General features: G+C 33.6%; 1 protein-coding gene across 3 annotated transcripts in view; it reads right to left on the bottom strand.

The window, feature by feature from the left end:
* Positions 1 to 421: 421 nt before the first annotated feature.
* The window catches only part of LOC118184526 (GTP-binding protein 8-like), a 113,461-nt gene continuing 87,216 nt past the window's right edge, over positions 422 to 26,666 (bottom strand). Inside the window, exons 5-7 of one of the 3 annotated variants that reach the window (XR_015038718.1) lie at positions 17,722 to 17,906; positions 1,071 to 1,162; positions 422 to 764 (exon numbers count right to left, since the gene is read on the bottom strand). Coding sequence is in view for 1 of the 3 variants with exons in the window: in XM_085808188.1 (XP_085664314.1) it covers positions 1,081 to 1,162; positions 23,905 to 24,026 (204 nt within the window). In the remaining 2 variants the exon portion in view is untranslated. Of the gene's footprint in view, positions 765 to 1,070; positions 1,163 to 17,721; positions 17,907 to 23,904; positions 24,027 to 26,666 lie in introns of all 3 variants that reach the window. The other 2 variants (XM_085808188.1, XR_015038719.1) reach the window with 2 other exon arrangements.

A 26,666-nucleotide genomic window follows, 5' to 3' on the forward strand; every position in this document is an offset into this window, starting at 1 on the left:
GTTTTAAAACAATACACATCCTTATGTTTTTATTGCTACTAAATGTTGAGTTATAGAGGAATTCCTGTCAAATACATTTTGTCAAGAGACGTTCTCTATAATTTTTTTTATCCATAATTGTATAATGCAGAAATATAATAATACAGTATATTAGGTTCAAAATGAATTTTTTTCCTGCATGCTGATGGCATAAAACTGACTGCCAGCATGGGAAATAAAGACATTTGTGCAATAATAATCAGTGAATGGCCAAACACATGAACAACTTAGACAGAATTGGGCCCAAGTAAACACTGCAATTAAAATCAGAGATATTGCACTGCATTTGGTGGCAAAATCATACATATATGGACAGTAATCCATCAACTTGAAATTTTTAAAGACTTATTAAAAGCAAAATCCATTAAAAGGAAACTTTCTAAAATTTTTTTTTTTTAATATTTTGAGCAAGACTACACACAGTATACATGGCTTTGATCACATAGGATTAAGCCCTAGCTGAGAATGGCATATATCTGCACTCAGCGTGCAGCATTCAGAGAATCAGTGAACAATGGCAGTGAATATTTACAAGTTCTTTTATCTTGGAATATCTCATTTGTTTCATAATTATTATTGACAAATTCAGATGATTTCATTCGTCTTTTAAGAGAAGTTTAGGTATATCTAAACATTAATCCAGCTAAAACACTTGTGCTGATGTCTTTTGCTGATCCTAGATGAATTACACTTGGAGGATTTGACAGAATAATTCCCTCTGGTTACTGAAAGAAGAGAAATTTATTTTAAAAGATGTACAAGGCACTAATACATAAATATATTATATGGCTTTTGAAATAATTTATTGTCTGAAAAAGATTTAATTTACTGAAAATGCAGTTACGATGCTATTTCAACACAACAGTTGCTTATATTGATAAATATATTAACGGTATTTCCTATTCAAAAGTGCAAATGGTCAGATATACTCTGCCTCATACATATTTAAGATATAAAAGTGAATTTGTAGAACAAAAGTTAAAATGTGGAATGCTCAGATTAGGAAAAAAATATAAATATAACAATCATACCTCAGGTGCATCATATTTCATCTGGATTCAAATTGCCAGTTATATGTACTATATATGCCAAAAAGAAAGCCAATCCTTCATATGTGTGTGAACTAAAAGAATGAATACAAAACTATTTATTCACAAATGATTAGAAGAAAAATATAAAAGCATTTAATTTACTAAATACTAATATTACTGCATTTATATTTGTTCATTTGGTTAAAGCTTATGTGTATTAACCCCTTAACTGCTGCGGGCGTATATATATGCCTTGCTCAGCCGATGCGTTAACTGCCCCAGGCGTATATATACGTCCTTCCAAACTGCTATCATTTGCTTTGCGCTGCTACACGTAAAATTATTCGCAAAGCTTTGGAATGCAACACCACAATGACCTTGACAAAATATGCGAAGGAAAATACTATTTCAGAGAAGTGTGGGGAGAAATTGGAGAGAGAGGTGTGTCTAAAGCGGTGAAAGTAATGACTGCGCGGTATTTGGCTAGTGTTGTTTGAGTAAAACGTATTTTTTTTTTTCGTCCTGTGTCCTCCATTTTCGTTTACTTTTTGTAGTAGGTTCCAGGAATAAAGAAAGATATAACGGATGTTTCAAACTCATTTATCTTTTTTGAATTATTTTTTGAACTGCTCGTGCTTCATATTGTTACTGAAACTAACCATTTTGTAGACGAGTATATGAACTAACACCTTGCAAACAAAAAATCAAGAACAAAATCGTGGCATTCAACCAGTTCAGAAGAAATATGTTTTTTTAGGCATACTTGATTTCCCAAGGTATAACACTGAAACCTGATATTAGACTTTACTGGTCTAAAAATGAATTGATCGAAACTCCATTTAGGGACTTTTTTTTATTATAAAACCCTCATTTTATTATACTTACATCTTTTTATTATACTTTTACTCAAATTTTGTGCATTCATTTTTTCTTTTATTCTTTATTTTGTGAAAGTAAACAGTTTTTAGGAAGTAAAACTTGCACTTATTTTCCCCCTAATACAACGCATAACTACGCGCGCCTGTGTGAAAACCGTGGCAATGGGAAATGAATCTTGTACGTTTTCCGCAGCAGTTAAGGGGTTAAATTCAAAAGTCATGTTTTCAGCAAGATGGGCAATTGTTTAACATTTAGATTAATTAAATTTGGAGATGGAAATGAAATAGCTGATTCAGATTTAAATTTTTACCCTCAATATACACTGGTGTGCAAAAATTAAGGACGAGACGGTTTTTTCAATATAACTTTGTACAAAAGCTTTCCAAATCAACACATTTAATACCATAAGATCCCCAAAACGTAAGGACATGAGTAATGTAAGCAACACTTACTAAAAGAGAAATCAGAGGGATAAAAAGCAGCTTTATTGAAAAAGTAGCATGGAGCGCAATGCGACTGAAGGCCGAAACATCCCTGTGATGGGTGTCCAGCAAGAAACATCCGGTCTTTAATAGGGGATATGATCTCCCCTGACTGCTAGGCAGGTTTTACAGCGTCTGCCCATGCTGAGAATGAGGGTGTCAATGAGTTGTTGAGGCATTGCTGCCCATTCGTCTTGCAGCGCCAATCGAAGCTCCGGAATCGTTACTGGTGGTAAGTTACCAGCTGCCAATCGTCTGCCTAGAAAATCCCATACATGCTCGATGGGATTGAGATCCGGAGATCGTGCCGGCCAATCCATACGTTCAATATCCTTACTCTCTAAGAGCTTTTTTATGACAGTAACGTCTCTTTGGAACTGTCCTGTGTAATAGTGCTTACCATCAATTACTCCAAATCCACGAACCCATAGAATGCAACACTACATATGCAGTACAAAGTCCGTACTCCGGACGTCCATTATCCGCAATAATCTATAATCCGGACCTCAAAGCCACAAACTTTTTTTTTGGTATGGTTTACGCATGCACATTTAATGTATGACGGACGGTATAAGCTAGGCTAAAATTATCTTTACTGATTCTAAGGCATTTCAATTAATGTTGCAGATTGCTCTGTTCCTTAATCTTCTAAGTGGATCTAGCTTATTATTTTTTGCAAACTGTTAGAGCAATTTTATAAAAATTAAGCTTGAACTTTTGATTAGTCAAAAAGAGTTTCCAATTCTGGAACAACACTGATGAACTGATCTTTTCTGGCAATATGCAACACCAAATACCTTAACAACCTCTACAGAAAAGGCTCCAATTGGTGTCAAGGATTCCAAAATGAGACTAACAATTTTAGCATGTGCAAATGCTGTAGGAGCTCACAAGTGCAAACTTTTCATAATTTTAAAACATGCATGACCTCGAGCATTTAAGGGAGTAACAATTTTCCCCGTTACATATCGCACAAATAAAAGAGCATGGATGACACAAGCATTGATGAATGATTGGTTTGAAAAGCATTTTATACTTGAGGCTTGGCAACATTTGAATTCGGTTGGTTTATCTGATGACTCAGAAATAGTCCTGATTGTTTACAACTGTTCGGCGCATACTTCACTTAAAGTTTTAGTGAAAGATAATGTATCCATATTATTCTTCTCTCCAAATTTTACGTCTATCATTCAGCCTATGTATATGGGAATAGTGCAGGCGCTGAAATGCAAATATAAAGTAGCATTTTTAAAATCTATGTTAAATTTCTTGAACAATGGCAAGACTATTCAAGACTTTTTGAAATTTTTTGGCATAAAATCTGCTGTGTGGAGCATAGCAAGATCGTGGGAGGATGTGTCTCTAGATACATTAAAAAACGCTTGGCATACGGCCAGCTACCATATTTCATGGTGAGGACGATGAAGATGATAGCCGCGAATTTGAAAGTTTTCGAACATCGCAAACTAAAGGTGAAATTTTCCAGTTATTGGATTTTTAAAAGAAATGTGGAGAAGCAGTAATAAATGAAGATGATATAACAGAAGTTTTTCATTGCAACGACAATGCCCCAATCATCAATCAATTAATGGAGGGCAAATCTGTAGTATGGTTCTAGATCCAGAAAATACCACTTCTGATAGTGAAGAAAGTGACAGAGAGGTTATTGAAAATGAAAAAATTTCGATTGACAAGTTAGTCGGTATTCTCGACACAGCAATTACAGGACTTGATCAGTGGAACTTTTTAACTGAACAAGAAATTATGTCTGTTTATAGAATTAAAGAGAAAGTATTAGCACAAAAAACGAAGCAACTTAAACAACTTACATTGAAAGAAATGTTTAATAAAGTAAACAAATAAATATTAAGCTCTTTTTTTGTAAATTTTGTTATACCCTTTAGATCATAATTGCTCTTTATTTCATAGATTACGGTTTCATATTTTTAATTGTATAATTTCTGCATGCCATCTTACCAAATTTAAATCGATGATCTATAATCCAGAAAAACCCCTAAGCCGGAATCGCCGAAGTCCCGACGAGTCCGGATTACAGACTTTGTACTGTATATATATATATATTGAGAGTAAAATTTTAGATATGGTGTCTAAAAAAGACTACTTCAAGAATCTCTCTACAAGACTGCAACTAAAGACACTTTACCCTAATGGACTTAATATCTATCTTCAAGACACTAAAGATTTTAATTCTACTATTTACAGCCAACTTAAACTATTCAGTACAAAAACTTTGTGAGGCAAAAGAGGAGGAAGAAAGAATGCAAATTATTTTCTGCATTAGATATTACTGAACTATAGGCCAACTTCGACAATTTATTTAATACCACAAATTTCACCAAAAGTCTTTTAAAATGGTTGCACACCTTCAATAGCAATTCCTTAATAAAACTATCCCCCCCCGGTTAACTGTAAAGGCTACATTACACTAAAAACCTAGTACTTGTTTTGTAAATTTAAAGCAACAAATAACAGAAATAAATCCACCAAGCATTATTGCAAAATTAATTAAAAAAATTTTTTATTTGATAAAATTAATTTCAGTATTATCTTCCATAGCTGTCACCATCACTTGAGGCAGTTTACACTAACCACTTTGAAGTTAGTGTTACTTTGTTAACTGTCTTGAAGTTACTTTACTTGTTTTAAATATCAAAAAACTTTAAGCAACTGGCTTATCAAGCCACTATGACCTATTCTATAGCAAACTGTTACTGCAAAGTACTAATCTTCCACTTAAAAATGAACACCACCAACACATTATCACTGGAAACATGGATATTTTTTTTGACTTCCAATTAAGAAATCTAATGAAATTAGGTATTACATTATGTAATGTAAGCTTAGCATTACTTACTTCTGCAAGGAAATTTACTTCTTACTGGTTGCAAAAACTAACTTCAATTTTAATATTTTTATTTCTTTTTAAAAAATAGAAATAAAAAAAATAAAGAATAGTAATAATAGAAATAGAATAGAGCAGAGTAATAATCGAAAAACATAATTCTAAAGATATTTCTCAATGTATGAAGTTCACATTGCATTCCATGAAAAAAAAAAAAAAAAAATTCGGTAACAGAATGACGTTTGCACGTATATATAAGGCATGACTTGCATTCATAGATTCTGATGATCTTTTTTTGTCTGACATACAAAATACATGTTCTCTGTTTTGATGAGGATTGCTTATGATTATGACTTAGAAATGTTGAAATGTCGGAAGGTAATGTTTGGATTTTGGTGCGCAAATGAAGATCCTCTTTGATAAGACTAACAGATAAATTCTTCAAAAAGATCCTTTGGCATGGTGCTGTGTGAGCTGGCTTTGCAAGCATGTGCAAAACCTGAGCATTAATCCTGGAAGACTGAAAAAGATAGCACAAAGCCATCTTCTTGTGATTCTCCAAATTTTACAGATTGCACACAGTTTATTGGTGACCACTCCTCCTTTCCTAGCATTATAATCCATGATTGTTTCAGCTTTATTTGTGGTGGTATCAATGCTAGCATCATTATGCACAGTAGAAAAAAGAATTACAGCTTTGCTTCTATGAGGAACATAAGAAACAAGGACATGCCCGGGTGGAAACCAAATACTGCTGTTTGCATCATCTGTCTCTTATTTGGAAAAATTTCCTGTGGAACTTCCTTCTTATTTATTTATTTTTTTTTTTCAGTTTTGAAACAAGAGTCAATTTCTTTTGCAGTAAACAATCTGCAAGTGGAATGCTTGTGTAGTAATTAGCTGTTGTAATATTTCTGCACGAGTTTTCAGGTGGAAAGACCAACCTTTTCACAACATCTATTAGGACTGTTTGAAACAGCCTAACAACCATTAGGTTGTGCTCCACAATAAATTTCAAGGCCAGATGTATAAAATGTTTTTGAATCGCACAGAGCATACATTTTTATTGCATACTTTGATGGTTTACTAGGCATGTACTAAATCCACTGAAAGTGACCTCAAAAGGGATGCAGCATCTCATCAGTAGTAGCAAATTCACCCAAAATGTAGCAAACATTGCAATTTTTTAGAAATGATTCAAAGATATTCCGGATAGCTGCCACTTTGTCCGTTTTATGGTTGTCCTGCCTTATTGACTTATCATCGAAGCAAAGACAAATTATCAAAAATAAAAATCTCTTGTAGCCCATCACAGCTCTTGTTATTTTAATTCCAGTGCCATCACTTGAGAACTATTCTTTTACATTTACATGCTGTCCATTTTTTTATTTCTATCATATATAAAATCCAAAGTATACCATCATTTCCACTGTTCAGGTAATAGTGCAGTCTCTGTTTTGTACGTATTTGCCTTTTAGCAATCTTATATATCTATTTGTACATTCCATAATTTTATCAAGCATATTTATATCAAATTATTTTCAAAAATTATCCTATATTTATTTGTACATTCCAAAATTTCATCAAGCATATTTATATCAAATTATTTTCAAAAACGATCCTATTTCATCCTCTATATCTTTGGCATGGTTTTTTAGGCCAGGTAACACTTTCACAATATATATCTTTTTTGTCTTTCAGCAGTTTGCATACTTCTCTTTTCGCCACTTAGAAGATTTATCCTCGCCAACATACAACATATCATCATCATTTCTTTTTCCTATATAATTATTATCAGCATCATCTGAAATATATTGTTCAGATTCACAGCTAATAATATTTATTTCTATATTTTCCTCACTCAAATCGCTACTGTTCTTACATCCAAAGGTTTCCTTATCTTCTTTTTCTTCATCAAATAATTCTTAAAGATTGCGAGCAAAAATCAACTGGTTGCACAGAAAGTTTTTTTCCCCATGAAAACCGATATAAAAATTATAGAGTCGAATTTATACAAATTAAAATAACCATGATTTCTCATTCATCATGTTGATGGTCATGTAAGGGCACATCGTCTTCCAAGCAAAGTTGCCCTCCCCCGTACAGCAGGTCATACCCAGACTGGTAGTGGCAGTATTATGCTTTGACATTCTCATGAGCAGCTCTAACCTGATACAGCACATTTGCGATGTCATGGAGCTTCAGCTCAGAGATCAAACTCCACCATATCAGTGTTGAAGGTACGCACGGTTCATTTGTTTTCTATTGGACGCAGCTTACTTGAGACGAGCAGATAAATAAAACAGAATCGAAGTTCTTACCTTGATAAAGCGTAATCCATGTTGCTGATGTAAGGAATAGGACCATTATTATTAGCACACAAAAATAACATATTAGGTATAAGAAGAAAAAATATGTAGCAATGATACAAGCATAGTCTACTGTCCATGGAGGAACATTTGAAAATGAGTCATACAAGGAGAGACGGTTTCTCCTTCTTTTTGGATTGAGTCCAATTCCAGTTAGGGGTGAGGGGAAAGTTAATGTCTGAGGGTACAGCTTAATCGCTTTCATTATCAATTACTCCACAATCTCAAACTCGATGAGCTGTTCCATCCGGGGTAAGGACAATTTCTTTTTTAACAAAATTTCCAGCTCTTATCTTGGCATGGGTTTTATGAACATGTCTGCATACATCATTTTTGAAGTTGCAGTGTTGTAATTTAAGAATTTTTTGATTTTCTAGATCACATACATACTAATATTTTACATCGATGTGCTTGGTATAACTGCTCTTTTTTCCCGGAAATATTTATGCAGGCTATATTGTCCTCAAATACGACATGGGCTTCCTGTTGAGCACCCAAATTTTCCATCAGTTGTCTCATCTATTGTAGCTCCTGCAAAGTTAAAGCTAGAGCGATGTGTTCAGCTTCTGTAAAAGATAAGGCAACACTTCTTGCTTGTCCACGTGCTGTTTCCTATTTAAAATATATATCCAGATGTGGATTTTCTGTCAGATGTATCTCCTGCCCAAACAGTGTCGCTGTAAGCTTTGATGACTGGTGCACCATTAGATTTTAGATGTAATTTATAAATTAATTGTAGCTCTCAGCTATCATATGATTTTAATTATACCATTCCAGTCCGATGTGGATGGGTTTTCTACTTTCCTGCTAAGTATTCCAAAAGAATTTGTTATGTTGGGTCTTGATTACTGTTGCTAAATATAAAAGTGCTCCTACTGCTTCCCTGTATTTCTGATTATTGGGAAACATGGCATCTTAGTTGTTTCGGTTCTTCATAAAATTCATAGTCATGAGTGTATAGCTTAGTTCCTTTGTCGAATTTTTTTATTATACTCCTTGTTAGCTTGATGAAATTTAAAGCTTCCATCTTTTTCTATTTCTATTTCTAGATATGCAGATACTTCCTCAAGATTTCGAATGTTGAAATATTCTTTGAGAATTCATTCAACTTCTTGAATTGATTCAAGCTTGTCAGTCACGGCTAATATGTCATCAGTGTATACAATTATATAAGTTCTGGCATTTTTCTCATTTAATGTGAAGGAGCATGGATCAGACTTTCCTTGAATGTATCCTCGTTTGCAGATGATTTTAGCTATCTTGTGATTCTAGTTTCCAGCTGCCTGTTTTAGTCCGCAGATACTTTTGTTTAATTTACAGACTTTGTTTGCTTCTGAAGTGGAGATGTAACCTTCTTGTTGCTTCATATATATATTTCTATGTGGCATGTAAATTCTATATCCTTTAGTACAGTCACTGTATCCAATGGGAATTTTTTTTCTGCTCTTTCATCTAGTTTACTTCTTTTCTGCTTTGGAACTAGGCAATAAACTGTGCTGCCGAAAACTCTGATATGGTTTAAGTTTGGTTTTTTATTATTCCAGATCTCGTATGTTTTTTCGATTGATCTTGATGATAGGCTGTTTTGTAGATACGTGGCTGTCATTATAACTTCACCCCAAAATAATCTTTTGAGTCCTGAATTGAGCAGCAGGCATCTTGCCAATTCCATTAAATATTGATCTTTTCTTTCTGCTCTACCTCTCTGTTGCGGTGAATATGCTATGGAGATTTGATGCTCGATTCCCTCTTCCTTTACATATTCTCCGATCTCTTTGTTTGTATATTCTTCTCCCCTGTCTGTTCTAAAGAATTTTGGCTTCTTTCCAAATTTGTTCTTCATGGTTGTAAGTCGCTTTAACTTGAATACAGCTCCCTCTTTTGTAGCTAGCAAACAGACCATTGTGTATCTCAAATAATCGTCGAAGAATGTTATGAAGTATTTCTTTCCTCCTAGTCATGTTGTATCAATTAGTTCACAAATATCTGAATGTATCAAATCTAGAACTGACTTTGCTCTATAGTTGTATAGCTTGGGATAAGCAAATCAGACATTTTGCTTCTGATACAGCATTCGCATTCTTTTTCCTTTTTAGCTTCTCCGTTGATCCTTATTCCAGTTGCCTGGTCATCATTCTTTAGCCTCTCGATTGCTTCATAATTTCTGTGTCCTAGTCTTCTATGCCAAAGTTCTATAACAGCGGTTCTCAACCATTTGACTAATGTGCACCATCTAAACAAAAATTGAAAACCTTTAGTACCACCGCTACTACTACCACCACTCTTGAACAAAGCTCAGATCGCATAAATTTAAAAGTGTTACAGAAAAAAATCAGGATTTCGATGTTTTAATTTTTGAATTTAATAGTTAAAAATACTCTGCTTCTTTGCATACCACCTATTTTTCTCTTGCGTACCACCAGTTGAGAACGCCTGATCTACACTGTTTTCATTTCTTTCTGCAGCTGCAATTTTGGCTTTTCTTCTTTGTGATTCAATTATGGTATATTAATTTCCTTCTGCTTTAGCAATTCCTACGGTTTTATTTTTCTTCTTTATTCTGCAAACATCTTCTTTAAATTCGACTGTAAACCCTTTGTTTGTAATTTTCCGTACAGATATCAATCCTCTTTCTAGGTCACGAACGTATAGAACATCCACGAGTCTTACTTTTGTTACCTTTGTGATCTGTATAGTATAAGCATCTTTCTCCAATGCCTTCAGACTTCACCTGAGTACCATTAGAAATTGTTATTTGCTCAGTTTTGTTTTTACCTAATTTAATGAAAACGTTTATGCTATCGGTCATATGATAAGTGGCTCCTGAATCAACTGACCAGTTTGAGTTTTGAAATTTTCTTTCTCTGGTGACTTCGAACGTGTAATTCTCAGTCTTCTCAAGTTTCTTATTTTCGTTTTCATCTTCATGTGTATCCTTGTTTACAGCAGCTTTTGTTTTTCGTTTACTTCCATAATTTCCTTTATTCGTTTGCTTTTTCTTCCATAATTTCCTTTATTCATTTGCTTTTCATTTTTGAAAAATGAGTTAATTTCATTTTTGCCCTTTTCTCTGTGGTTACTTAAGAATCAGCATTCCTTTTCTAAGTGTCCTATTTTTTTTGCAATAATTGCATCTTCGTTGATTGAAATGCTTCCATTTTGTGTTGAAATCACTTTTGAAGACAGTTGTTTCTTTTGTTTGCGTGCCTTCTTTTCTTCTTAGGCATTTGTCAATGAGTTTTGTTTTTATGTATTCAAACATTAATTCTTTTTCTGGGTGTGCTTCTGAAGCTGTAATAAGATTTTCGTAGCTTTTTGCTAAGCTGCTTAGTAACAGTTCTGCAATATGACTGTCCTTTATTTCTTCACAAATTCCTTGCAGTTTGTCTACGATTTTAAGCGTTTTGTTGACGTGTTTTACAAGCTTGTATTCGTTTTCTGTTTTTAACTTATATAGCTTTCTGAGAAGGTAAAGTTTACTGGAAAAATTCTTTCTTTCATAAATTTTCTTTAATTCATTTGATATTTCTTTAGCTGTTTATTTCTTATGTGTGCAATTTGGTTGTCTTCTACGAGTAAACTTACGGTAGCTTGTGCTTGTTCATCTCGTTTTGTTCACGAGGCATTTATTTCTTTTAGTGTGTCCTTTGCGATTAAATCCCATAAATTTTCTTTTTTCAGAATCATTTCAAGTTTATATTTCTATAGTTGATAGTTGCTATTCTTTAGTTTTATAATCCAATACTTATTTTTGCAGTTAGTGGCCGTTTTTACTTCTGTTTTTCGAATGCACAGTACACAACTGTATAGTTGATACACTTTTAACAATAGGCTTGGCTTTTCTTTTCGGATTATCAAGCGGTAATTTATGGCATAGAATCCTTTCTGTTTGTATTTTTATTCTTAATAGCTTATCTCAATACGTTTTATACATCTGATTGAAGTAAACATGCCTTCTGTCTTGTAATCAAATATTCAAGGTACGTGCGAGTCATTTGTTTACCATTGGAAAGCAGCTTATTCGAGACGAGCAGATAAATAAAACAGAATCAAAGTTCTTACCTTGATACAGCGAAATCCATGCTGCGGATGAAAGAAACATGACCTTTATTATTAGCAAACAAAAATAACATATTTATTAGGTATAAGAAGAAAAAATATCTAGGGATGATACGAGCATAGTCTACTGTCCATGGCAGAATGTTTGAGAATGAGTCATACTAGGAGAGAAGGTTTCTCCTTCTTTTTGGATCGAATCCAATTTCAGTTAGGAGGGAGAGTAAGGCTTGGAGGTAGAGCTTAATTGCTTTCGTTATTGACTGCTCCACAGTCAGAACATCTCAACTTTGCACGACTGCTGCTCAAACATTTGGTACAACATATCCTTGGTCATCTACCAAGGACTTGCGACATCCATGTCAAAGCAAATTGCAGGCCAAAGATCGCAATCGTTACAAAGTAGGTGGTCATAATGTTTTGACTCTTTGGGATATATATATATATATATATGTACAGGGTGATTCGCTACAAAACTGACAAACTTGCAGGGTGGTACAGATACAGTTCGGAATCACATAGGAATGCAGGGTCACAAATGCTGTAGTTGCAAGCTATGGTGCAAAGAAGCAGAGAAAAAAACAGAAACAGGAACACAAAAAATGGGATAGAAAGCATATTACTGAAAGTTTGTATTACAACAGGTGTTCGAAATTATGACTAGAAGTCATCTAGCAGGCCTGAAAGAGGTCCTGCATGGAATTCCTTACATTCTGGAATATTCCTGGCATGTCACTAATCCTCCCAGCAGCTGCAAATATTCAAGTGATGAGGTCTTCAAATAAAGGAACGGGCAGCTCGTACACCAAACTCTTCATGCGATCCCAGAAGAAGAAATCCATGCACGATAGGTCCATGTGGTAATAGCATGACAGGACTCCTCCACATTACACGACTGACGTCTATCATGCATGGACTTCTTCTGGGATCATATGAAGAGTCAGATGTACAAGACACCCATTCCTTCAGTTGAAGACCTTGTTGCTCGAATATTTGTAACTGCTGGGAAGATACGTGCCATGCCAGAAATATTCTAGAACTTAAAGAATTCCACACAGGCCGCTTTCAGGGCTGCCAGATGACTTCTGGTTGTAATTTTGAACACCTGTCGTAGTACAAAGTGTCAATAAAAATGTTTTCTGTCCCATTAATGTGCTGCTGTTTCTGTTCTTTTTCGCAGCTGCTTTGCACCACAGCTCGCAATTACGGCATTTGTGACCCTGCATTCCTACTATGTGATTCCGAGTGGTCTCTACCCCCTACGAGTTGTTCAGTCGGGTACCGAATCACTCTGTATATACATATTTGGTTTATAAATAAATTTTTAAATCTAAAGTTTCTTTTATTGTAAATACTTTTTTTGGTATATTTCCGATTTATTGCAATTAATTATTCAAAGAAAGTTTTAAGTAAATTACAGTGATTTCAAATATTTTTACAGAATTATTTATATTTTTAACACGGATCAGAATCATGTCAGGGTATTTTTCTAAACTACTTGACACATAATTGAATTAATGCTCAATTTAGGTACAGGGTGTTTATAAATGAATGGTGCAGTTTTTTTATGTAATATTGTTTCTTAATTTTGACTATCAGTAATTTACTGTTTCTTAATTTTGGTTTTCAGTAATTGAATTTTAGTAATTTGATTTTATTTGTTCAGTTTAAAGTAATTGTTGTAAGTTAATTTTTTTAAAGCTGTATTTGTTAACTTTAAAATTTAGTTTGGTAGTGTTAATCCTTTTATCTTTCAAAGGTGAAGTTTGTTTTAACTTTTAATTTTTGCTTGAAAAATTTAGTTTATTTGGTTTCATTCTGTTTTGTTTGAGGATTTTTGATTCTAATAACCTTAAGGTTATTTAACTTTTAAATTTTAAAGCTTTCTGTTTGTTACATTAGTTTGGTGTGTAAACTTAAATGTTTTTTTATTTGTTTAATTTTTGCCTCTCTTTCTGATAAAGTTATGAATCCATATTTTCTGACTCAGGTGGCAATTTCAGTTGATGTAATGAAGAAACTTGATTTTGAGGAATGAATACATTTCTGAATAACTGTGTAACTATATTATTTCGACAGTTGTAATGAAAACATATGCATTGGGATGAATTGAAACTTCCAAGTACTAGAATTAAAATTCAGTACATATAATTTGTTTAATTGTGATGAAAGAGTTATACAACAGAATTAATTTCAGTCCTAATTACCGTAATTTCCGGAAGAAAGGCAGCATCAGCGTAAACGCCGCACTCGAGAAAAATGGCGTGAAAAAAATTAAAATTACACAGAAATGCCACAATAGATTTAAATTGCGCGTGACATCGTCGTGGGCCGTATAGATGCAAAATCTCAACCTAAGTCCTGATATATTACATACCAGTTAAGAAAAATGCATGAAATGAAACCGTAACTCAAAAATAAATTAAAGGTAAGAAATGTGGAAAGTATATTTAGCTTCACATATATACTTGTATTTACCCACTAAAGAAGTCCATATTTGTAATACTCAGACTATAGTCTGAAAAATGCTGCAATAAAAAATGTTGCAACAACGAAATATTAACTTTGGATGAAAAAAGGAAATTTTAAATTTTACTTACAAAAGTAATTACAGCAAACTATACATCATGTGAAGCCATCAAAATCTTATTCTTCACTATCTGAATTAAAAAGATTTAGTAAATCCTGATCTAAGTCCAAGTCTTCCAGATCGTCACATTCATCCTCTTGGTTTACAGTCTGTTTATCTAAGGATATAATTTCAGCTTCTTTGAACCCTGCTATTATTGATGATGTTTTTACTGATTTCCACGCCCTTCCTACCCACTTTGCAACTTCTTCACATGATGCTCTATGCATTTTATCGCTTTTGGTATACGTATGCAATCCTTCACTCATCCAACACTCCCACCGCTTTCGGACTTCAGCTTTGAAGGATTTATTACCTGATAAATCTAACTGTTGTAAGATTTTTGTCAAACCACCAGGAATTATTGCTTCGGTCGCAGACAATTTTTGACATCTGGTTTTCACTGACTCAAGTAAATGAGCACCCATGGAATCCATTATCAATAACCCTTTTATTTGGAAAAAAGATCCCATACGACACTACCAGACTTTTTGTAGCCACTCATGCATGATTGTTTCGAACATCCAGCCGTTCTCGTTTGCACAAATAATTACATCATTAGGAAAATCTCCCTTCGGAATAGACTTTCGTTTAAAAATGATCATTGGCTTTAGCTTGTCACCGTTTGTGGCACATGCTAACACACATGTAAATGATGTTATTTCATGCCCCGTCGTAAGCACAGATACAGTTTTTGCACCAGTTTCATCAACAGTTCTGTTTGCAGGAAAGTTGAAAGCTAATGGCGTTTCATCCATCTGTGACCGAAGAAGTTTTTTTTGTCAATAATATCTGTCACATATTTTAGAAAAGATGCCTTTTTATCCTGCCCAGTCCATTGGTAATTGTTGCCAGACTGTTGTTCTAGTAGGCACAGAAATATTTTTTCTTTTCATAAATCTGCTACACCTCCTTTGAAATCATTTATATTCATTCGTTTTGCTATAAATTTTGCTTGTAAGCGAATTTTTACAGTCGAAATTGCCATTCCCTTTCCTCGTTGCTCCCTTTTCCAGTTTTCAAGGTCGTCCTCTAGATTCGGCCACCTTACAGTAACACTTCTTACGCTCGTTTCTGTTGTGGCATATTTTTAAGAAGTTCTTTTTCAGTCCTCCAACGTCGAATACAACTCTCGTCAACTTCAAAATCTCGAGCTGTTGCTCAATTTCCAATTTGCTCAACACGTGAAATTACATTAAGCTTAAAACCAGCAGTATAGCTTCTGTGCCGTTTAGGTGATATTTTCAAAAATTTTCCACTCTCGTCTTACTTAAAAACTATCCAACAAGTACTTGTACCCGAACTGATGGGATCTGTATCTGGCAAAATGCCAAGAAAAATCGATTCATGCTGAAGAGGAAATATGTCAGAGTTCGTTATTGCGAGGCAGGTGGAGTCGTATCCGCCTTTGAAAAAAATTGCAGAAAAGGCAGGGGTGGCGAGAGGATGGGTGCTGGAAGATTCATCGAATGGCAGAGAAGAGAGACTATTCAAACTGATGAGATGGTTGATTTGAAAGGGGGGAGAATGTTATTGTTCTGAGATCTCGTTTAGGGTGAATAAGGCATGTAGATCCGTTCAAGGGAAAGAATGTAAACAAAATAACGTTCGCAAATAGCAACTGAGTGGTCTTTTGTGTGGGAACAGCACCAGTCTATGCACAATGACAAGGCCATTCAAACTATGTACAACGTCCATCATAGGAAATATTTTATATTTAGTGCACCTAAACGCCGCATGGGTAGAAACGCCGCACCTGCTTAAAATTTAAGTTTTAAACACGTAAATGCCGCGGCGTTTCTTCCGGAAATTACAGTAAAACTATTTTTTTTCAACAAGCTGATATAATGAAAAATGTTCCTATTCTCAGAATTTGTTAAAAGCTATTTTCTTATCAGTGGTAAACAGAGTACCTTCACTTGAAAGTGACCTTGTTGTAGTCAAACGTTTGGCTATCTGTGCATATTTGCATACTTTGCACCCATCTGTAGCATGGTTCTTTTACATGTAAATGTTATACGGGGTGTGCTTGCGATGGGTGGAAATTTTGGCTGTTCAACTTTCACATGTATTACACTTGCATCCTGCTGTTTTTCAGACGAGGCTAGCTCGAAATATGTTGTTTAACGTCATTATTTGGCAGAGGGATGTTTTAACTTTCTGAGTAGCCTTGAGGTCCAACTTCTGGAAGCCAGAAGACAATTTCCCCGAACAAACTCAGGTTCTTGCGCAGTGGGTTGCTGGATCTGGGCAACTGTTTCTTTCTTGTTCTTTGCCAAGCTCAAGGTTCCTGCCAAATGAAGAAAAATGTCTGCATGGGGTTTTCGAGAAGGGCAGCTGGAGCTGAATCGAAGAAGGAGGGTCACACTTCCTTGCAGAGTGATGAACGACATATATATTTTTGAATTTCTGAAGATGAGTGGCTATCTATCTCTTGGCACCATTGGACCCACCCAATGGACCAAGGAGAAAGGACGGACTAAGGGTGACTGCCGTGCACTCTGAAATTTGACAAATTTAATTTTTTCATTGTTCTTTCTAGTTCAAGGCTCTGTATTAAAAAATGGCTTCTTTCCAGTCGTTTTCTCAGCTCTGCATGGTATTCAACTTTGTACCCCTCCGAGCTGTAACATGGTACTACAACTTTTCTTACAGTTTGAAGTGTTTAAGTTCCTAAATTTGTTGTAGTGGAAATTATGAATAATTCTAATGATTTATTCCCAGTATAAACTGGTTCCTACTAACATATTTTGTTTTCTATTCAGTATGCTAAAAGAAAAATTGAGATTGCTAGTTTATTAAAGAGAACTGTTTTATGTGGGCCCACCAATGGTAATCATAATAGAAATGAAGGTATGTTCGATAATTTGTTATAATTAACATTTATAACCAACTTTGCCACCTTCAAAAATGACCACTTCAATTTAACTTTATGTAGCTCTAATGTTTTTCTCTAAATAAATGTTTGAGATTTAACTTAACTTTGTTTTATTTATTAGAATACACTGGACTAAATTAACTTAAACTGTGTTGTTTAGTGTTTTCAAAAAACTAATGTATGTTTTTCTATTATGTTATACAATGTTACAGTAATATTAGTAATAATTTGTATGTATACACTTACACCTTGTTCAGTATATGTTGAATATGTCTTGATATACCAAACTTTTGTTCAATGAGAAGATCATGACATTTATTTATGGTGCCAGTAATATTCAAAAGTATCATTGTACTTTATCCCAAAGAAACTGATAAGCCTCACAAGGATAACTCTTAAAAGTCATATATAGAATAACAATTTCAAAAAAGTGATATGCAGAATAAAAATTCCAACACATCTTTCAGAACATTTTTATACTGAGAAAGGACTCACTATCTCGCCTATTCTTTAATACAGCTCTAGAAAAGACCATAAGAAACTCTGGAATAAACACAAATACAACCATCTTGCACAGAACCATTCAACTGCTGGCTTTTGCCGATGATATCATTGGGTGATCTAAATGAGTTGTGGTTAAGGCATTTGTCTCGCTTGAAAATGCAGCATGGAAGATGAGCCTAATAATTAAAGAAGACAGAACTAAATATATGACTGCATCTAATAACACTACTGATTTATCCCCCCTGAAGATAAACAGTTATACCATTGAAATCGTAAAATAATTTAAATATCTGGACACACTGATCAAAAGTTGCAAAGGTATAAAAGTTGAAGTAAAAAATAGAATATTTATGGCTAATAGATGTTACTAGGGCCTTAAAAAAACAACTTACATCCGAACTAATAAACATAAAAACTAAATTAAATTTATATAAAACTTTAATAAGGCCTGTTGCCCTTTAAAGAAGTGAATGTTGGATACTTAACAGAGAAGAGGAAGACCTGATATCAGCTTTTGAAAGAAAAATCCTAAGAAAGATCTTTGGACCGGTACAACAAAATGGCATGTGGAGGATTCTCTATAATCATGAATTATATTCAAAATACAGGAACTATGGTAAAACTGATATTGTAAGAATCAAAAAGGCATCGCGTATCAGATGGCTGGACTATGTGTTTAGATATGATGATGCATTTCCAACTAAAAAGATAACCTTTTTGAAAATTGAGGGAGTACAACAAAGAGGAAGACCACCCACCGGATGGATGGATGATGTCGAGGAGGATTTAAGGTTAATTGTAGTTAACCAATTGAGGGCTATTGTGGTGAATCGGGTCAGGTGGAGGAAACTTGGAGAGACAGCCTTGGCCTATAACAGGCTGTGGAGCTTATGAAGAACATTGTATTTGACTGTTTTAAAAACTAATAATAAATCAATGTATTACCTTACCCATGTAAAACCTACACCGTAAGCATTGGCAACTATCCAATTTTCTCATGTGCTCCGTTTTGAGGTATCCAGATATGTGGTTTTAGTGCAGTGTGAGTTTCATACACATTTTCTGTGCGATGTCCTGCAAGAATTTGCTTGGCCCATTTTACTTTGAATAAGAAACTATGATCGGTGACTCATTTTTAGACATACTGGAAACCTGAGTGTTACCCTGGCTAAACACCAGCTATGATGATTACATTTTGCGTCTGGACGGTGCTCCTCAAATAATGTACGAGAGCTTCTTAATCGTGTTCTTCACCAATGCTGGACTGGATGTGCTACAACAGCAGACAACAACTTTCTCTCCTGGGCACCCCATTCACTAGATTCAACACCCTGAGATTTCTGTTTTGATGGTTATTAAAGACAGAATTTATGGACTGCCAATCCCCGTGTCCCTTGAGAAAGTTTGAGGTTGGATAAAAGAAGCACTGCAGACATGCTATACCAAGTATGGGAAGAATTTGATTACCATGTAGAAGTGTGTCATGTGAACAAGGGTTAGATATTGAATGACTGTGATTAAGCATCTAAAATTTGCATAGTTGACGCTGCTTATGCTGTCAGGTTTGTCCACATATATTGTAAATGCATCGATTCATTATTAATTTTTAAAATCGCACCATTCATTTATAATCACCCTGTATTTTATTAAATCTTTACAATAGAATTTCACTCATGTGGTTTAGGAAGACAAAACACAATTCAAACTTCCTTAATTATAGATCATTGTATCAAAAATAGGCAAATATTCCTTGAAAAATCAACCTTTTTTCATTGAATCTGCAATAATTAATACAATATTCTATTATTTCATCTTTCATTGACAAAAATTTTCATTATACTGCAATAGTTTTTTCATTTTACTTTCTATTAAAAGCCATGACTTTTACTGTAAATTTTCTGGGATGATAATCTTGACATTTAATATACAGTGGTGGCCAAAATTGTGGACACTTTTGGAAATTTTTATGTTTTTGAGCTTTGCATGCTTATAGAAAACATTACGTTTCACAAAATGCAAACTTGTATATATAATTTTAAAGACAATTTATTACTGAATTCAATACAAAAAACAAAATTCAATTATTTGCAATACAAAAAAAGTTAAATGATAATAATTATCGATATACATTAGATAGTGATGATTGCAGTGAGTTATGTGCTTAGTAGGGTACCCTTTATTTTTGATTACAGCTTCACATCGACGTTTCATTGAGCTGACAAGAGTTTTAAGCTCTTCTTTTGTTATTACATGATGCCAGGAAACAATTATAGCCTCAATTAGTTCCCTTTTATTTGATGGGCGCCTCATTTGGACAAGAGTTTTCAAAAGGTGCCACAAATTTTCGATAGGATTCAGGTCAGGACTGTTTCAAGGCCATGACAACAATTTAATGCTGTTTGTACGAAACCACTCTTTCAATATTTTGGCCATGTAGCAAGAAGCAGAATCCCACTGAAAAATAAACGAAGTATTGTTGGGAAAGAGATCTCTGATGGAAGGTAGAAGTTTTGGTTCTAGAATAGTGTCAATGTATTTTCTGGCATTCAGTGTCCCATCGATGACATGAAGGCGACCAATACCATCTGCTGACATGCATGACCAAATCATAACACTAACTGGGTTCTTCACAGTTGCTTGAATGCAGTCAGGATGTAGCTCTTCTCCTATTCTATGTCTTACATATTTTCGCCCATCACTATCGAATAACGATATCTTAGTTCCATCACTCCATATAACTTGTGACCACTGATCATCTGTCCAATTAATGTGTTCCTTTGCCCACTGTAGTCTTTTTTTTTTTTTTTTTTGCTGAAAATTAAGATAAGGCTCTTTTCGTGGAATTCTACCTCTCAGTCCAACATCTGTTAATCTTTTCCTGATTGTTTTTGAACTGACAGAAACACCAGCATCATTCAGATCACTTCTGATGGACGCTGATGACATTTTTCTATCTTGGAGACATAGTCTTTTTATTCTTCTGTCATCAATAGATGTGGTGCACCTTTTTCGGCCTTTTCCTTCTTTGTTTTTTATTGAATTTGTCTCCTGATATTGTAAACAAAACTTTCGGACTCCAGATGTAGTCACTGAACTAACCACCTGTCTTGCAATTTCAGTATAGGAAAGACAACTTTCTCGTAACACAAAAATATTACATCTCTCTCTAGGTGTCCAATCTACTCTTTTATTTGATATCATTGCTTCTTGACTAAATATTAAAAATTTTTACAAAAATTTCTACTTGTAATTGCAGTGTATAAGAAACAGGTCCTCCTTCTGAAGAACAAAGCAAAATAATGAATTGTTTCAAGTGTAAACATGATGTCAGATTCTACTGGCAGTTACTAACATTTGATTGGTTCTCAGAACAAGAACAGTGATTGGCCAGGAAAGCTAGACATTACAAACCACTTTATAACTGTGTTTTTTTATTTATATTAAAGTACATATAACTTTTTTTGTATTGCAAATAATTGAATTTTGTGTTTTGTATTGAATTCAGTAATAAATTCTCTTTAAAATGATATATACAAGTTTGCATTTTGCGAAAGGTAACATTTTCTATAAGCATACAAAGTTCAAAAACATAAAAATTTCCAAAAGTGTCCACAATTTTGGCCACCATTGTATATATATTTGTGTGTATACATACACACGCATGCATATATGCAAGATAAAAAATATACAAATCAAAATTATAATTTCACTAATGGTAAACCCTAATTTTCCCAGTCTATCCTAAAAATCGTAATAACTTCTTTGGGTTGTGTCATTTCGAGATCAATGCAGCTTACATGACCTACGCAATGCTGATGACATAGTTATTTCGGAATCTAAACTCTGAGAACTGAAGCTTTTTTAACGTAAACCAAAATTTCCCTTTTTGGTGAGCTGCCATATTGGATAAATGTGCACTTGACATGTTAGTTAGTTTGTGTCCAGCAATAAAAATTACGCTCAATTTGGCTACATCAGTATAAAAGACTCTTCTTCGAGTATAATCTTTCTATTTACGCAGTAAAGTCTCTCCAAGTTATAACGTTGAGAACCATCGTCAATCTGTTTCAGCTTACTCCAAGTCATCATTACCTATAATTAAAGAGCTTGTTTAAGTTTTAATTTAAACTTTAAATTAGCAAAAAGAAGGCTACCAAGATTCTCTGTTAACTTGGCTTTCTACATCTTTGCTTCGAAGATACTAATTTTCACAGTATTTTTAAAAAGTTGCAAACTCTTTTTATTTTTCTGCAATAAAATCATAAACACAGGTCTGTCTCAAATTAAGGTCTAAACCCTAAGTGACTGGATTAACATTAACTGGATTTAGCTGTTACTTGCTAAAACACTAAAGGAAAAAATTTTAGACCAGTAAGCACAGTTCCTTTTTCTCTTTGAATTAAAAGCACTGATGGCAATACTGAGGATTTTATTTTGAAAACCTACTTAAAGTCTTCCCACTCAAACGTTTATAGAATGGAAGAGAGCAATTTTGAACAGCACTGCTCCTTTGCATAAAGCATTAAAACTTACTACATTAAGCTTCAATTCACAAAAATACTATTTGTTTATTTTATTTAAAACATTACAACAATCACAATTTAATTCTGAAAACATTCATTTTTTTTATAATATTCAGATTATGATTTCCTGTCTTTTAAAGTGCCTTTCTTTGACTTTACCAATCCAGCTAGACATAAACTGCTTTTCGCAAGTTATTCTGTAGCAAGTCTTGACTAATTACAATTTCTAACACAAAAGAAGTAAAAATAACTAAAATACTTATTGTTAACAATTAAAATTTCAATCTCAAATTTCTGGAATTGATGTAATATATGCAAGCCATACAATAATCAAAATAAGGTAACACGAACTGAAGGAATGGTAAAATTCTATATTACATATTCTAAACTTTTCCCTTTTTGTTTTGCAATGATCTCCCCTTCCAAATGCTTTCAGACTGACAAGTGAAGATCAAACATTTGAGGCTTTCCGGGAAAAACTTAAGATTTTTTATGTAATGAATCTTACAACTCAGGCTTAGAACTTTGTTAAAAGCTTTATGCTAATTCATGGCTGGAAATAAACAGACTTCTAAATCACAAAATAGGAGGGATTACTGATGAAGAAATAACAGAACTTGGTCTCATGTAAACAAATTTTGATATTCATGGCTTAAAAAATGTATATGGAGAAACACAGAAGGATGAAAAAAATGAAGGCTGACACAGTGGAATAAATAAATGGATGGACAAACTGTTACTCTCATGTTTTATTGACACCATAGCTTTCACAGGGTCTGTATAGCACACTGTATAGCTATACAGTCTAGAAGAATGCCCAAGACTTTCAAAAATGGGAACACAACAGAATTTTTCTGATGGAAATTCAAGATCCATATGAATTTCACTAAACATTATTTTAAAACATATACATAAGCCAAGTCATTCAGTACAAAGCCTTTTAAATATTTACTTTTAGCTATTTTTGCATCAGTCACACTTTTAAAGAATCATTTTAAGATTATTTACATTTTCCAATTATTTATGTATTACTTAAGTGAATAATTGAAGTTCAGTACAGTATCCAAATCATTTCTGGATGGAATGAAGTGGGAGTGAGCAATTATAGATGTGAATAGAGCTAAATAAAAATCAAGTGTTTAGGTCAGCTTAAAAAAGTGGCTAAGAACATTTCAAGCAATTATTTGCAAAGCAAACATGATCTGAAAGAACACTAAAATGATTAATATTCATAAATTACATTTCCCCCCAAAAACTAAGCAAAATATTTATGTTGAGCATAGCCTAACAACCTTTACAAGAATAAACCTAGGATACTGTGCATCCAAGACATCTGTCCACAAAGAGTTAACTGAGTATTTTAAGCAAGCTTCAACACTTAACCATAAGAGAAATATGCCAATGTAAAATTTAAAATTATGTAGAAAAGCAAACATTTATTTTCATCAATTAAAAATTACTGAAATAAAGCTTTTCCTTTTGGTTGCCTAATTCTCAATTCAGCATATCTAATCAAGTTAGTATAAATTAAAAAATAAAGCAGAATTGATGAAACTGAAACAAAATTTTAAATTACAAATATTTTTCTCATCGGTTACTGTTGAAATCATTTTAGACTTAACTTCAATGCTAAAAGGAAAAATGACACTACCTTATCATGAAGATTTGAGGGAAGCATGATACAGATGCGCATTTGTCTCGCACATTTTTAAGATGCAGTACATTCTTCAAACGCCTGCTATCTGCAGCTTTATCAATTTTTGTCAATACAAGCTACAAAAATTTTGAATTACAGCTTTTAATACAAAATTATGTAATACACATATGAGTACTTTTGACAAATTTTTAACCATTATTCCAAATATAGATATTTTTAAATAAAATTATATTTTTATTACAATTTTATCATTCCAATTAATATTGCAGAATAGTACAATGTTAGTTATGAAAATGAATACACAAGCAGATGCAGGAATCTTTAAAGATGAAACACATATAAGGCCAGAGTCAGAGGAAACATACACATAAAGCCAGCATCAACAAAATATTGTCTTTTGGTGCTTCGCTTAACCTTTGATGTCATAAGGATATTAAGCCACTGATAACTAATGTCCAATATTCATCAAAAGAACTAGGTTTCATAAGTTTCTGGAATTTACTGAAAGAAAACTAACTCCTTTTGAAAAGAAATTATTTTGCACAGTCAGCTCTCCTATTTATTTTGTTTTAAATGTTAAAAACATTTTACCCTTTTAAACATACTATTGTTACATAATTTTTAAAACTTCCAAAACACTAAAAATTCAAACAGAAACACTTTTAAATGCAAAGAGCATCCTGTATTTAAATCACAGATGAAAATGCAATGCAGGAATGTATTTGGTTTTCCACAAATATTACTTGTATTTTCATCCCCAATAAAATAATTTTGACTTCATTAGAATTTTTAACTTATTTAATAATACATGTAGGGAGGTGAGCATAAAATGTACTTTAGACTCATCTTTCTACAGCAGAAAATTTTAAGGAAAATAGCAACTGGTAGCAGCATACTTTTGAAAACATAGCAGTTGGTTTCAAAAATTGTAGCAATATATACAGCAAAGCATTTTAGAAATTATAGCAGTTCTAAACAACTAGTAATGTAGATTATGCTGGTCATTACAATTACAGGACCAGGGAAGATGCACCTGATCAACTTATAATTTGCATAATGTACCACGAAATGAAAGTATAGTTTTCATTTGAGAGAAATACATAAAAGTTTTCAAACCGATACTGAAAAAGGTCACAGTTTTCATTGCTTATTTAGGGCTTTTTTCCTGCATTTGACATAACTCTCATGATAATCTAACCTTATTTTCAGAACTTAAATCTTTGCAAACCAGATAAAACTCTCTTGATTTTTAAACAGCTATCTGTTGTAATGCTTTCTTATTCCCAATAAAATTACCCACTTTCCTGTTGCTTTCCCTATCTGAAGTTCATTTTACAGTAATTTGAAAAAGAGCTAAATCATTATTTAGAACAATGGTCGAAAACTCAAACTGCATGTTGGCCGAATGCATGACCTGAAAGTAGATGAAGAGCTGGAATTGTTTTAACAAAAGAAACTAAATTTTAAGTAACAAGTAAGTTTTAACTTAATTTTTAAATTTCACTTACAAATATTAATCAAAACATGCAAAAACAACAAGAAGAATTATGGAAAGGAAAATTCCAACTTATAGTATTTATTTTCTATTTGTAAGATATTTGTGTTGATTACACTTGTAATTCAAACATACTAACAGCTAAATATTAAATTTTTGGACTGACATTTATTATCAGCATTTTTAATATATTGAATTAACGATGTCCCACCTTAGCCCTCTCATGTGGCCTAGTATTTCTTTTTCATTCAATCACACATAAGCTCAGCCAATATCTCTCCTTCTCTAATGTTGTTTGTACTTAACCAGTACACAGGAAACTGTCATTTCCTGTGCACTGGTTAATGTCCTTTTTCCAGTACTTTCTTTTATATGTTTATCAGAGTGCTATTATATGCATTCCATATGTACTACTTATGGCTGTGTGCCAACACTAGCTCTGAACTCAGTTGAAATGTTATGCACACTATAATGTACTAGGTATGTCTAAAAAGCATCCCACCCTGAATATTTCATCCAAAGTAGTGGCGTTAAGTAGGCACCACTGTGCACAGTAGAAGGAGACAATTTAATGCACATGCTTGAAATTTTTCTTCACTTTGAAGTGTGAACTTTCACTTTGAAGTTCACTTTGAAGTGTTATGCACAAGTTCACTTTGAAGTGTTATGCACTTCACTTCACACTGCCTGCTTACTCCTGAGCAAGATGCTGTTATACACATTCACTAATTTTCTTTTTTTTTTCTCAAAATGACTGAATAAGCTGTGGAAAGATACTACATCAAATTTTGTCAAAAGCTTGGTGATTCTCAGAGTGAAACAAGTCATAAGACTCAGCAGGTATCTGGAGATGATTTTGCCATGAGAGTAACATAAATTAAGCAGTGTTTCAATCATTTCAAAAATGGTTCCACATCAGTGGATAGTGATCAGTATTATGGCAGGCCACAAGCTGCTTGGAATGCAGCTGTTGTTGAGAGGATAGAAAAATCTGGTAAAGGGAGATTATTGTTTAACCAGATGAGAATTTTCCAAAAAAAAAAGTTGGAGTCAGTAAAATTTCCACTCTACAAGTTTGCATGCTGATTTGAATAAAGAGTGGCTAAAATTCATGCACAAGGTGCTGGCGGCAGAACTGAAAGAACTCCATCTTGAGTTTGTAGAAGACATGCTTAGACATACCCAGCACTAATCCTGAGTTTCTGAACACGACGATAACTGGAGATAAATCATGGGTGCACAAATATGACCTGGAAACAGA

The sequence above is a fragment of the Stegodyphus dumicola genome, chromosome X1, assembly GCF_044657685.1.
Source record: "Stegodyphus dumicola isolate Sdum_Otavi_A_Nest chromosome X1, ASM4465768v1".
Taxonomy (NCBI): domain Eukaryota; kingdom Metazoa; phylum Arthropoda; class Arachnida; order Araneae; family Eresidae; genus Stegodyphus; species Stegodyphus dumicola.